The following is a 14964-nucleotide window of genomic DNA, read 5'->3' on the forward strand; positions in this document are numbered from 1 at the left end:
AGCACTTGTGAGACAGAGGCAGGCAGATCTCTGTGAGTTCAAGGTCAGCCTGGTCTATGGAGCAAGTTCCAGGTACCAGGACAACCAAGGCTACAGAGAGAGCCTGTCTGGTCTCAAAAAAAAAAAAAAAACAAAAAACAAAAAACAAAAAACAAAAACAAAAACAAAAAGCAAACAAACAAAAAACAAATGAAGCCCCAGACTCTGCTGACTTTGCATTTGCACACTCTCTGGGACCCAAACAAACATAGACATATACTATATGACAGGCAGTGAGGGGCTGTCTGGCTGGGTGGGAATGAGCTTAGGGCGCTGATCAAAAAGGCCACTGAGGAAGCAGGTCACCTGGACACCAAGAGACCACAGATAATGACATTGATGAAGAGTTGTAGACTTGGCATTACCAGGAATAGTATGAGGGGAGGTGGGCCTGGAAAACGGGCCAGGGGAGGCAGACTGTGAGGCTGAAAGGATCCTACAGTTTGGGGGACACTATCACAGCTATGGGGTGCACTGGAGGAGGTGCTGGTGGCCATCAGGAGGCAGGGTCTGATTCTACATCTTTCTTGGAGATGGAACTAGGGGATCTGCTGACAGACTGGATACACAGTTGGAGGAAGGAGAAAGACATGCGGAGCTCCAAGGCTTTTTCTGGACCAACTTGAGAGTTAGGAGGAAAACTGAGGGCATAACAGATGTAGGTTAGAGCAGGTAAAGTGCACAGCAGGGGCCCCCTCTGAGGCTGAGGAAGGAAGACAGAAGACTCTAATGTAACAGTGTGGATACCGTGGAATCTAATTTTTTCTTTAACTTCTTGGTGCTAGATGAAGCCCAGTGAGGCATACCGTTAGCCCCTTTGTGCACAGATTTTAATTCAGTAGTCAAATAGCAACGAAGCCTGAGTCCAGATGAGGAGGGCTAGGACAGAGCCCTCAGGCAGCCAATACCTAGCTCTGCAGGAAGTCCCACGGAGGTTGCAAAGGAGATGCTGTGGGCAGGGAGGCCAGGAGCAGAGTTCAGAGTCACGCGAGAACACTGACTCCGGGAAGAGCCTCCGCCAATATGTCAGGTATGGCTCATAGGTCACAGAGAATAGGAGGACAGCAGGCCACTGGATTTGGTAGTCAGAAGCCACTGGCCACCAAGGCAAGAGCCAGTTGGGTAGGTATTTGTCTATCTGGAGCTCTCTGCTCCCGAGTCACCAGTCAACTCAGCAAGGACAACTGCCCCATCCTTTCAGGTCAGCCTCCCCACAACCATTCCCAATCAATCTAGAGCCTTTGGGGCTACTGAAAGCCCCCAAGTACAGTGAAATAGGCTGAATAACTAGCCAGACCCCCATTGTCTGTAAAATGGAGACAGGAATAACATCTACCTCACAGCTTTCTCCCTCTCCCTATCCATCTCCCTCTCCCTCTCTCTCTCTCTCTCTCTCTCTCTCTCTCTCTCTCTCTCTCTCTCTCTCTCTGTGGGTGGGAGTGTGTGGGAGTGTGGGGATATGGGGGTCTGGGGGTGTGTGTATGTGTGTACTCTATATATCTTCCTCTATGGCTCTCCACCTTATTTTTTTAGACCCTGTCTCTCTCTCACTGAAACTGGAGCCCACTCACTGGCTGGAGATGGCCAATAGGCTCCTGGAATCCTCCTGTCTATGTCCTAGTACCTGGACTACAAGCACTTTACACACGAAACTGTCTCTTCAGCACCCCCTCATAGCTTCTTGTGAGGGTTGAATAAGAAAAGGACTCGTAAACATTTAGCATAGAGCCATTTTTAAGTAACAGCTGTCCCGATTAGGGGAGTGGATCATAGGCTTACAGTACTAACAAGGGCACATGCCAGCCCTAAACTGAACTCCATTCTCCTGACAAAACAATCCACAGGCTACACAGTCACTACGTTTAATTAGTATCCTTCCCCGACTGGGGCATCACTAAAACCCAGCCGTCCCTTCTCCCAGCGGCTCTGTGGTCTGTAAGTAAGTCTCAAACAAGGGAAGTGGCTGCCACTAATTGAGCCTTGGCCTAAATGACAACCACATTTCTGCACGCATACACAAAGTAGGTCGGCTCCCACAGCACGTTCCAGGAATGCAGGGGGGCCGGTGTGATTGCAAGGCCTGTTATTTCCAGGGGAGGATGCCTGTCCCGGAGCCTAACACCACACTGCAGCGCCCTCCCCCACAAAGCTCTTTAGAGCTGCACTCTGGATGGCGGCTGAGCCAATACTTACTCCAACCTGATGGAGCCCTCTGAGGAAGTTTTGTCAAAGAGCCACCGGAAGAAGAAATCCAGGCTGCAAAGCAGATGAATTCCATGAGTTCCTTATTCATTTGGATTGGGGGGGGGGGGATTGTTTGTGTTTGTTTGTTTGTTTGTTTCAACACTGGAGAGGAAACCCAGGGTCTCGCTCACACCAATCGAGAGAGCTCTGCCCTCCGGTTTTCCTCATCGTGATTCATGTAGTCATGACACACTTTCGTTTTCTTCCCCTCTCAAAGCAGCCCCAATCTTGAGACAGTTGTTCCCTAAGGTGCCCCTTACATGTGACTCACCACACATGTTTTAACAGGCACTTCCTTCCACAAGAAGAACACAGCTAGGAAGGGAAGTCCTGTGTAAGTTTTGTTCACAAGCTCTTTGTTTTTAAGGACTACCATAGTTCCAGAATAGATGGCAAGAACTGGGTCCTGCTTCTGACGGGGGCGGCCAGGGGGCGGGTGTACCTAGTCAGGCCGAGGGAGGGCAGGATCAGCACCATGAAGATCAAGAATATATAGACCTTTGACACCATGATCCGGTTTTCCCCCGACCTGCAGAGGACAGAGACAAGTCTGTAAGTTGTCAAGTAAGATCCAGTGATGGGCTGCCCTGGGTGGGGTAAGAGGCATCCAGAACAGGCTCAGGCTCTGCTCACCTCGTCCAGTGAGACTCCAGCAGTGTGGAGTAGTAGACAATGGAGGGAAGCAGAGCCGAGAAGGACCACAGCAGGAGTGTGGGGAAAAACTGGCTGATGACAGGGTTCTGGAAAACAAGGGCCACCACGTCGGCTCAAGAGAGGACTGGGGGTCCCTGGGGACCAAAGCGCTCCTAGCCATCCTCCAACACCCAAACTGTGTTGGGTAATGGGTGGGCAGTCCTCAATCACTGGCAAATAAACAGTAACTGTACTGCCTGATTACCCAGACCTTTACAGCAAGGAAAGGCGTTACCATTGCAATGATGGGCCAGAGGAGACCGGCTTCTCCATCCCCAGGGGAGAGCTGACGGCTGCTGCTTGGCGGACAGGGCTCCTCTCCAACCGGCCTGTCTGCCCGTCAGACCCCACTGTCCAGCTGCAGCTTGCCACAGCCTCACGGTATCTGGTCCTAATCCTGTTTATACTGGTTGGACTGGCTACTGTCATTAGAGAATGTATTTCCACTGATTAAAGGAACATAAAAACAGGAAGAAATTCTCTTTGAAAACTAAGCTGGGATATCTTCTAGGTATGGCTCAGTATCGAGTGTTTGCCTAGTCTGTGTGAGTTCCCAGGACCTCAGAATAAATATGTAAAAATTTAAAAGCTTAAGTTGAACATGTTTAAGAGACTTATTAAGGTCAGTTTCTGAAAATACGTTGTTGAATTACATAAGAGTAAACTAGGGGCTGGAGAGACGGCTCAGTGGTTAAGAACACGGGCTACTCTTCCGGAGGACATGGGTTCAATTCCCGGGACCCATATGGTGGCTCACAACCGTCTATAACATCAGTTCTAGTGGGATCCAACACCCTTTTCTGGCTTCCTCAAGCACCAGGCATGCACATATGTTTACAGGTTTGCTTTGCTTCATGTTTTCATCTATTTGGGGTACTTGGGTGAGGATGATGATGGGCTGTGTCTGCTTTCCTGTTATGCCGCTGAGCTACATCCACAGTTTAAATTCTTACTTGAGAAATCCAAACTAGGATCAGAACTGACTAAAGAAGAATGTAGTTTCTAGAAGACAGACAAAGGGGAACTCTAGCCAGCAGAAATGTCTCAGAAAAACAGGCCGTGGCCCTGCATCAGAAGACTGGCAAGAGAATGAATTGTACCTGCCGTCGGTCTAAAGGAAACCATGTCACGTATACTGAGGTGTTTTCTAATATCTTTGGAGTCAGATCAGCGCTCCTTCTATCTGTCACAGGTGTAACAATGACAGGCGACCAATTCCAGCTAGTGGATGAAAAACTCAGACTCAGGATTCACCAGCCAGTGATGGAAAAGCCAAGGCCAGGGTGCCAAGGCCTCTCCCAAGCTCTGGAGTTACACATCCGGCATATAACCTATCTTAGCCTCTTGAGTATCTATCATGCCTGGTCATCTGAGGTGTTTTGAAAACCATTCATTACCTACAGCAAACACAATGCTTTAAAGCAAGATAATCAGGACTAAATCGTAAAATAAAGCCATTCACAATCCCACCCAACCAAAGAGGCTCCTTTCAAGTGTGCCCTACGCCTTGTGCCCCTTCTCTGTCCTCACATATAAGCATCACTGGAGACATTGCTTAGAAGCATTCTACATTGTGTGTCGGGGGTTTTATTTGATTGGTTGGTTGGGTTTCTTTTTTAAGACTTGTTTATTTTTATATGTATGTTTGCCTGTGTGAGAATATGTGCACCACGTTCAGGCCGATGTGGAGGGCCGAGTGACAGGCAGTTGTGAGCTGCCTGGTGTGGTACTGGGAACAGAACCCGTGTCCTCTAGAAAGGCAGTAATGCTCTTAGCCATGAGATATGGCTCTGGGCCTGTTTTTAAAACAGGGTCTCACTCAGTAGACCAGTCTGGCCTTGAACTTACATTAATCCTCCTGCCTCTACCTCCCAAGTGCTAGGATTAAAGGCATGAGCCATCATGCCAAGCTGTATATTCTGCTTTTATTATAAGCTTACCAAAATAACTACGCAGTTTTTCATAAACGTTTCCCATTTCCTTCAGACTAAATAGACTTCATTCAACTCGGAAGGTCTTCCCTGCTGAGCATTAGACTGATTCCATTAAGTGACTATAATTGCATTACCACAAAGGCTCTATAATAAACATCACCGTGTCTGCTTAAAGCTTAAAAGGGCAAAGATGGTCTAGGAAGGCTCCATTGGGTAAGACTATTTGCTGTGCAAGCCTGAGGATCTGAGTTCAAATCCCCAGGAGTCCGTGTGAAAAGCCAGGCTTGCACACACCTCTGCCCACAGCACTGTAAGTGGCGGAGCCAGGAAGATCGCTAGGCCTTCTAGCTGCCGGACTCGGACCAGGATCAATGAGCGATTGTCTCAAAGTAATAAAGCAGGATAACCAACATCCTTCTCTGGCTTCCACACTTGCACACACACACACACACACACACACACACACACACAAACACACACGAGCTGAGTGACATGGCCCCCTGCTTCAAACCTTCAAGCTCCATGTCCAGTTCTCACTGCTCCCCACCACCCTCCTCCTGCAGATTGACCACTCACATTCAGCGCATGAATGGGTTTGGTGACATTGAACTTGTCCATGGTAGACAGGATGATGGAGGGTGTGGTCAGGAAAAACAGCACCACAAACAGAGTGAAGTTGACTCCCAGCCACTGCAGCCACCAGCGGACGCCCTGGATGGAGAGGTTCTTCCTGCAGAGGGGAACACCAGCCAAGAGGCTTAATCTCCCACAGGCACAGGCCATCCACAATGCCAGGGTGCCCAGGGCTGCGGCACGGCAGGGCAACTTTAGGGAGGCCAGACTAGGACTCTGGCTGAGGCTCCTCTGGACCTCAAGAGCAAAGCAAGTTCTCTGCACTGGCCTTCAGCCACAAGGAGGCAGAGTTTCAGGTCCTGGAGCTCAGAGGGAAACAGTTGTCAGTAGTGATGGGAACGACCAGTGATGTCACAGACACTTAACACTGTCCAGGCAGAACTCCAGCCTAAGGCTTCTCAGAGTGCTGCGACACGGTGTAACTAATAGTGCATTCTTTCCAGGGAGGGCACGGGCTGAGGGGCAAGGAGGCAGGCAGGGAGCATGGGCACAGTGGACCTGACTACTCGTCTCACAAAAACAGCCTCAATTCTGGGATGCTCTATGACCCAGAGGAAAGATCTTGTCAGAGGCTGAGCTCAAAAGCGATGGGTATGGGCATCCAAGATTGACTCCACCCAAGCAACTGAGAAAGCCCTGCCTAGCAGGCAGCATGTGAGGGTGCCTCCAGCCTCGGTGTGGGTCCTAAATGTCACCCGAGGTCTACGGATATGGCTCAGCTCGGTAGTATGGCCGCCATTCTACCCAGGGCTGTGCTGTCTAATGTGGCAGGGCACACACCCGCTTGGCTACTGAGCACTTGAGATGTGAGTAGCCTCAGTTGACAGGTACTAGAAACTTAAAATATTCAACAGATTTCAAAACTTGAGTATGAATGGGAGAAACAAAAGTCTTGACATATATTGTGTGTTAAAATGTTAACATTCGGAGTATACTGTGAGAGGTTTACAGTAAAATTAATTTCAATTATTTCTTTTTCTAACATGGCTACTAGACAGTTTTTAATGAAGTACATAGCTTACATGATATTTCTTCTGGACAGCATTTGAATGCTAAAGACTGATGGGGGAAGCACAGACTGCTCTGCCTGACCTTATCAAACGCATCACAGCCCCAGGCCCAGAGCCTAGACTCCACATGACCTGGGTAGCTGGCCATTAAATGCGAGGTCATGGGAAGTGGAAGACGGCTCAATGGTTAAGTGTGCCGTCTGCTCCAGGGGATCCAGGTTCAATTCCCAGCACCAACATGGAGGCTTTATAACCGTCTATAACTCCAGTTCCAGAGAACATGACACCCTCTCCTGGTCTTTATGGGCACGATGTGGTACACAGACATACAACATGCAGGCAAAATACCCCTGTACATAAAAACTAAAATAATAAAACCAATGAAAATAGAACGGTATCTGGCATATAGTGTTGTGGGAATTTGCTCTGCCAATGACCTTGGGGTATCTGGCTTGATAGAGACATGGTTTTCTCTGGGTATGTGACTGCTTAAAAATGAGAAGAGCTGGGCGGTGGTAGCGCACACCTTTAATCCCAGCACTCGGGAGGCAGAGCTAGGCAAATCTTTGTGAGTTCAAGTCCAGCCTGGTCTACAAAGTGAGGACAGGCTCCAAAGTTATACAGAGAAACCCTGTCTCGAAAAAAAACAAACAAAAAATAAATAAATAAAATAAAATAAAACTGAGAAGAGTGCAGAGAGAGCGTGTGCACACGCTCTCTCTTGTGGTGGTCAGAGATCAGACTGCTGGTTCCTTTCACACACACACACACACACACACACACACACACACACACATACACACGGGCAGAATGGAGGACCACGGTGGCTGTTTACTTTGTTCCGTATCCGTGAGTGCATTTTCTTTCCATTTTATATCTTAATAAATCCTTGATACCCTTTTAACAGAATCTCGTTAATTCGCTTACACATATAGTAGGTGTTTAAATATTTGTTAAAGAGCTGGGTATACTGGTGCAAACCTTTAATATCAGAGGCAAGAGGATCTCTCTGAGTTCAAGGCCAGTCTGGTCTACATAGTGAGTTCCAGGACAGCCAGAGCCCCATCTCAAAACAACCAAAAAATAATAAATTATTGACTTATTTATTTATTGGTTTTTCTATATAGGGTTTCTCTATGTAACAGTCCTGGCTGCCCTGAAACTCACTCTGTAGACCAGTCTGGCCTCGAACTCACAGAGATACGCCTGCCTCTGCCCCCTGAGTGCTAGGATTAAAGATGTGTGCCACCACTACCACCACCACCTGGCAATATATAAATATTTGTTTAAGGGGAAAAAAAAATGCCAGGCCACATCTATGCTCCAGGTAAGCAGGGAGCCCCCCAACCCCACCCTCAATCCCCCATCTCTCCACCCCGTAACCCCTGCAGGAAGCCAGGTCTCTCTCCCACTTTTCCCAGTCTGGGAACTCACCAGCAGATGTCCTCAGGGTACGAGGCAAAGGTGACAATCCACTTGGAGACACAGAGCTCTTTGCTATAGGAGGATGGCTGGGGCTCACCTTTACACCTAAGGCCCTGGCACTTGCAGGCATTAAAGTCTTTCAGGATGCTGTCAAGAAATGCAGAAGCTATTACGGTATGGTTCACCCGTGTGTCACATAGTCCACAGCAACTGCAGACGGAATAAGGGTTCGAGCACAGGATGCCTGCCCCATTGTTACTATCGTATTGTAATTAGTGCCAGGAAAGACCCAAGCATGCTGGGCTGCACACCTGTGATCCCAGCACTGGAGAGGCTGAGGCAGGAGGATCATGAGTAAATCTGGTAGTTTGAATAAAAAATGGCCCCCATAGGTCCATAGGGAGTGGCACTATTAGGAGGTGTGGCCTTCTTGAAGTAGGTGTGGCTTTGTTGAAGAAGTGCATCACTAGGGGGTTAGCTTTGAGGTCTCAGAAGCTGAAGCCAGGCCTAGTGTGGTTCACTGTCACTTCCTGTTGCCTGTGGATCACAGATGTAAAACTCTCAGCTCCTTCTCCAGCACCATGTCTACCTGCATGCCACTGTATCCCACCACCATGATAATGGACTAAACCTCTGAAACTGTAAGCTAGCCCTAATTATATGTTTTCCTTTTTAAGATTTGCTATGGTCATGGTGTCTCTTCACAGCAATAGAAACCCTAACTAAGACGGTAGACAAGGCCAGCTTAGGCCACATAGTGAGTTCCAAGCCAATCTGAACTATTTAAGACCCTGTCTCAAACAGTCAAAAAGAAATGCCATGCCTACCACGCTGCAGAAGGTTTTGATTCATCCTCATCATGACTCTGCAAGGCCCGGCACATTAGGTTTTAGCATCCCCAGATGTCTGGCCCACTTCTGTGTTGTTTGCGTGACCCTACTAGAGCATGCCTCCCAGGGGCCACACTCTATGCCTCCTTGTGACCCTGGAGCATAGAGCTGACTCTGTGCCAGCCAGTGGCTCCACTTTCCAGTCCTCAGGCCAGGAATGGCATCAGGTCACATTACACACGGCCCATTCTTGAAGTCCCCTCCTAGGACTCGTGGCCCACCCTCACCATCTCAGGCTTCTCTTTGCTTTGGCTACCTCCGAGTACCTCTCCTCTTCCCACAGTCTGAGGCCAGAGCCCTTGGTGACATCCCAGAGACCATCCCCAGAGCCACCACGCCTGAGGCACATAAAGCACTAAGGCTTGGCGTCCTTTCTGCACCCTGCACACACTCTGTGCTCTAAGGTGAGATGACACCAAGGTCCCAGGCCCGAGAGAACTTCATAAGCTCGCAGCTCCAGGATCCTGTAGCTACGGACACCCAGAGTGCTCCACAGCGTCCCCACAGCTGTCCTTTTGTCGACAGACAGAGCCGGGCCCTGGGTCCTGAGTTCCAATCCACCTGGCAGAGTGCTGCACACACAAACAGCAGGGTGGACCGCTGGGCTGGAGCAGCGGGCAGAAGCTCAACAGTGGGGCCTGGCCACAGCAGCCTGGCAGGGGTCAGCAAGGACCCAGCCCTACCAGCTGTCACTCAAACAGAGACGGGAGTTCCCCTGAGAGGGGAGGGCAGCGTGAGACAAGCGTGAGCATACTCACAAAGTAGCCATGGACTTCTCACGGAAGGTGACAAAGGCCATTCCTAGGGGCTGGTCCTGGACCCGGCACTCCTCAGCTGTAATCCTCTCTAGCAGTCTGTCATTCATTCGGGTGTAATAAGAGATAGCGTCTTCCTGCCAGAAGACACAGTCCCTGGGTGATGTGACCTGGGTACCCATGCCTGTCCCCTGCTCCAGGCAGGTAGGTGGCAATGTCTCACCCGCTCGCAGCCCTGCACTTCGCAGCAGCAGAACTGGCCACAAGTCTTGGGGTTGATGAGGGTCAGTCGGCCTGTCTTGGCCTGTAGGTTTGTGTAATAGGCAAGGCTCTTCTCTGCCTTCTTCCTGTAAGGTAGGAGTGAGGCACAAACTCAGATTCACCATCCTGGGGCCATGCCACAGCCAACAATTAGTCACCAGCAGGGTTAGGAGTTTAGTTTTGAGATCCAGAAAGGGGCAGGCCAACCCTCCCCCTTGCTAGCTGAAGGGTCCCAGCAAGGACGCAGGTGGGCATCTCGGGGCAAGAGGCGGGAAAGCTGCAGCTGAACGCAGGCACCCACCTCCCTTACCTCTCTCTGCACAGGTACATCAGCTTAGCCACGCTGTAGCACAGCTGGACATCCACCACCTCACACGTGGGATACGCATCCCTGCGGCGGGCCAGCAAGGCAGGGGCAGAGAAGGCCATTGAAACAGAACATCCCTGTAGAAATGACCACCCCTACCCGCCCCTGCCCTGGAGTCACGCTGCTGCTGGCTGCCTATTGTCCCTAATTTTCCAGAGGGAAACCCTTAAGTTTAATACAAAGAGGGGTGTGTGTGTGTGTGTGTGTGTGTGTGTGTGTGTGTGTGTGTCTTGTCTGTTGTCTGTCTGTCTGTGTCTGCCTGTGTGTCTGTGCATCTGTGTGTCTTTCTGTGTGTCTGTCTGTCTCTGTCTGTGTGTCTATGTCTATGTGTGTGTCTATGTGTGTATCTATGTGTATGTCTGTGTGTGTATCTATGTGTGTCTGTGTCTGTGTGTCAGTGCGTGTATCTATGTGTGTCTGTGTTTGTGTATCTATGTGTGTCTCTGTGTGTGTCTGTGTGTGTGTCTCTCTATGTGTTATCTGTGTCTGTGTGTGTATCTCTATGTGTGTGTGTTTGTGTGTATGTGGTGTGAGAGTGTGTGTTGACAGGGAATGAATCCATGGCCATGTGAATGCTAAACATACACTGTATCACTTTTTCCATCCCTAGCCCCAGAGGCATTTTTCAATAATATGAAAGTAATTGCCTTAAACTGACAAATTTATACTCACTCGGCTTTTGGTTAGTAGGAATTTCTTGTGGGGAAATATGAACACAGCAGGACTGAGGTATGGCTCAGTGGTAGAGTGTTAGCATATGTAAGGCCCTGGGTTCCATCCCCAGCACCATTATCCTCCCCAGCCACTCAAGGAAAGAGATAGGTCATCTGTTCTAGGGATGTCTCTACCTTAGGCTATCCCTGAAATCCTACTCAGCCCATAACCTTTTTGAAGGCAATAGACCTCTAGAGTGTCTAAGAACAGCAAAACATCCTCAGGCTGGAAAGTGTCTACACACATATTGACAGTCAACAAAATGCCTGCATCACCAAGGGTAAGGGCTTCTTGTGCACAGGGTCACACAATGACTGAATATTTGAGCCAGAAGCTGAATCCAGGCAGCCTAGCTCCAAGGTCAGCCAATCGCTATCACAAAATGGCCCTGCACCATATACAAAACACCGTCCAAATGACTCCTGAGGATCTGGGCCCATATCGGGCACCACCTGCTGCAATTCTGGGTGCTGGGAGCAGAGCCTGCTTAAGTTTAGGGCAAGCCCATGGAGGAGCTAACTAATCTGTTGGTCAGCAGGACCATTTCAGACCCCAACAAGAGCTCAGAGGAGGGTTAGGATGTGGCTCAGTGGCAGAGGCTTTGTCTAGTAAGATTTAGTAATCAGAACCACAAAAAGATGAAAGGAAGAGGCTTTGAGGAAGGGATTCCCGGTGAAAGTGGCCCGGCTGCAAAGCAAGTCCCCAAGTCTGTAGCTGTGCACCCCAACAGCCTTCCCCGGGAAGGCCTCCCAAGTCCACGGCTGTGACTCCAACAGCCTTCCCCGGGAAGGCTTCCAAAGTCAGAGTTATACAGCATTTACAGGGCAAATGAGAACATTGTTTTTTCTAATTAAGTGTGTGCAGGAAGTGGACTCACTGTTTCCAAACACAGCCTGGCAGGCAGCTTAGAGGAATGTTTTTCAAGGAACGGAAAATCACTCTCGTATCAAGTGAATATACACTTATATTCACATACATATGTAAATACGCACCTATGCATAAATCTTTCCAAAAATAGTTGTAGTTACTGAAGAAGCAATTTGTCAATTATTTTAAACACCCTTTTGCAGTTCTGTTTCTACTGATGATTCACCTCGTGTTTTTGTCACAAACTGCACAAAGTTATTCTGTAGCTGACCCCTGGTATTCGGCAGAACTGACAAGGATGAAGAGGGAACCCTGGAGCCACTCTTCTGGCTAGGGATTGAACCCGAGCCTTTTCCCGCGGCCGTATGCACTGCCTGCTCTGCCCGCGGGAGCGATGGCTGCAGAGGCTGTCCCAGAGCCCTTGACAGCCAGAGGCTCTCCCAACAGCCAGCCAGCATCCCTGGGTCTGGGAGACCAATCTGTGAGAGCTGGGCTCTCAGTCTCCAGTGTGAGCGCTCTGTACCTGCACCTCAGCCTGCACTCTGGATCCTGGGTCCCGGAGGCTTAACTACAACAGTTACCGAGTGCACACACACAAGCCTCCAACAACAGTTACCGAGGGCACACCAGCCTCCAACAGTTACCGAGTGCACACACACCAGCCTCCAACAACAGTTACCGAGTGCACACACACCAGCCAACAACAGTTACCGAGTGCACACCAGCCTCCAACAGTTACCGAGCGCACACACACCAGCCTCCAACAACAGTTACCGAGTGCACACACACCAGCCTCCAACAGTTACCGAGTGCACACACACCAGCCTCCAGCAGTTACCGAGTGCACACACACCAGCCTCCAACAGTTACCGAGTGCACACACACCAGCCTCCAACAGTTACCGAGTGCACACACACCAGCCTCCAACAGTTACCGAGTGCACACACACCAGCCTCCAACAGTTACCGAGTGCACACACACCAGCCTCCAACAGTTACCGAGTGCACACACACCAGCCTCCAACAACAGTTACCGAGTGCACACACACCAGCCTCCAACAACAGTTACCGAGTGCACACACACCAGCCTCCAACAGTTACCGAGTGCACACACACCAGCCTCCAACAACAGTTACCGAGTGCACACACACCAGCCTCCAACAGTTACCGAGTGCACACACACCAGCCTCCAACAACAGTTACCGAGTGCACACACACCATCCCGCCAGGCTGCTGGCACAGCTCAGCCGGGCCACACCTGGAAGCCACTTGATATCTACGCCAGGGAGGGATTAGCCCTGCGTATTCAGACGGAAGACTCGGGTGTCCATCTGTACAGCACCGGCCTCAGAGGCGCCAGCCCTGTGACAGTCCCGTTCACCGTGAGTGGCTCACAGGGTCTTTCTCTTACCGGAAGTGGCTCTCCACCGTCTCCTTTCTTGTTTCTCTGGGGAGTCCTGTGATGAACAGGGTCTGTCTCACCTGCCAGGGAACATTATCAGGAAGGAAGTCAGAGACAGGTCACGGGGTAACGGGGAGCGGGGCAGCAGGTGACACCTCCTTCACATCTCAAGAAAGAAAACGGTAGATACGAGGTTCAAGTCTTCTCACTCTTGGCCTTCAAGAGGCCCAGGGTGTAACTTATGCTGCATCCTTTTCCAACACAACTCCTGAGCCTCCTTTGTGGGGCAGGGGACTAAGAAAGGGCCCAGACAGGGACAGTGGCTCAAAGGGATCACACAACAAAGCAAGTCACAGCGGGGCGCCAGTCCTTAGCCCAAACTGTTCTGGCTTGGGGGAGGGAGGGTTAGTTTTTTGTTTCATTTTTGTCAATTTGATACAACCTAGAGTCCCCTGGGAAGAGGGAACCTCAATTAAGGACTCACCCAGAGCAGACTGGTCTGTGGCCATATCTACCAGAGACGGTCATGATAGATGATTGATGTCAGAGGACCCAGCCTACTATGGGGGGCACCATCCCTAGGCAAGTGGTCCTGAACTGTACAAGAAAGCTAGAAGGCCCTAAGCCTGGGAGTGAGCCAGTAGGCAGTATTCTTCCAGGGTCCCAGTTTCAGTTCTGGCCAAGACTTCCCTCAACGACAGACCGTGTTCTGGAAGTACACGCTTAAATAAACTTTCCCCTCCCCTAAGTGGCTGTGCGTCATGGTATTTATCACAGGAACAAAAGAAACTAAAATGGGAAGGGTGTGTTACTTTGTTCTGCTGTGCTAGGTTATCAAACCCAGTGCCTGACACATGGCAGCCAAGCACTCTACCACGGGCTCACACTCCATCCTCAATGTACTTCTTTACTTCACAGCAGTAGCTACAAGCCCTGACCCCACGGATCAAATAGCAACTGGGAAAAGAAAGGAAAATATCCAAATTACAGCTTACCAATAAATTAAATAATAATGTTATGCCGATGCACGCCTGTATTCCTAACACTTGGGAGGTGGAGGCAAGATGATCATAAGTTCAAGGTCATCTTTGGCTACCCAGCTGGCTCAAAGTCAGTCTGAGCTACACAAGACCCTCTTTTAAAAAACAGTGACAGATGATGGTGGTGGTGGTGTGATGCCACGTGAGATCATAAACACGGAAATCAGATTCCAGCACTCACCTCAAGTTCACGACTGATGTGCTTCTGTGGGGACCGTGGGGGCTGTCCCCTCCATCTCTCACTTGAGACCCTCCCGGAACATGTCCCCGGCCCCAGCCTCACTCACCAGGCTTTCCTCTTTGTATCTGATGGACCGTGTGTGATGCCACATGAAGCCCACGGTGAGGAAGAGGTAGATGACGGAGAAGACGGTGTGCAGCCAAAGGAGGTCATTGCTAAGGAAGAGATCACCTGCTATCAGGGCTGGGCATCCCAACAGAAGGAATGGGTGGCAGGGCTAGGGCAGGATCACCCTCAATGGGTACTTTGTCAAGAGCCAACAGCTTTGCCTCCAACAGAGTCCATGTGGGCCAATGGCCCTCATCAGTGAGTAAATACTTTGGAGAGATCTCTATTCTTATGCTAAGCCTCCTACAAAACTGAAGCTTCCCAAGACGTGCTCACACCAGCTTCCCTGCCTGAGATATGTTCACACTGTAACTCCTCAGTCCTCACATGGGGCTCTAAGCC

At 50.0% G+C, this 14964-nt stretch overlaps 1 protein-coding gene across 2 annotated transcripts in view; it reads right to left on the reverse strand.

The window, feature by feature from the left end:
* Tmem63a (transmembrane protein 63A) overlaps positions 1-14964 on the reverse strand; it is a 33193-nt gene that overhangs the window by 6976 nt on the left and 11253 nt on the right. For both annotated transcript variants that reach the window (XM_059280599.1, XM_059280600.1), the window contains 10 exons: positions 14561-14669; positions 13243-13313; positions 10195-10275; positions 9847-9970; positions 9627-9760; positions 7988-8125; positions 5487-5640; positions 2917-3023; positions 2726-2812; positions 2233-2295 (listed from right to left, as the gene is read on the reverse strand). In XM_059280599.1, coding sequence (XP_059136582.1) covers positions 2233-2295; positions 2726-2812; positions 2917-3023; positions 5487-5640; positions 7988-8125; positions 9627-9760; positions 9847-9970; positions 10195-10275; positions 13243-13313; positions 14561-14669 — 1068 coding nt within the window. The remainder of the gene's footprint in view (positions 1-2232; positions 2296-2725; positions 2813-2916; positions 3024-5486; positions 5641-7987; positions 8126-9626; positions 9761-9846; positions 9971-10194; positions 10276-13242; positions 13314-14560; positions 14670-14964) is intronic.

This window comes from Peromyscus eremicus, chromosome 15, assembly GCF_949786415.1.
Source record: "Peromyscus eremicus chromosome 15, PerEre_H2_v1, whole genome shotgun sequence".
In the NCBI taxonomy this organism is placed as follows: Eukaryota; Metazoa; Chordata; class Mammalia; order Rodentia; family Cricetidae; genus Peromyscus; species Peromyscus eremicus.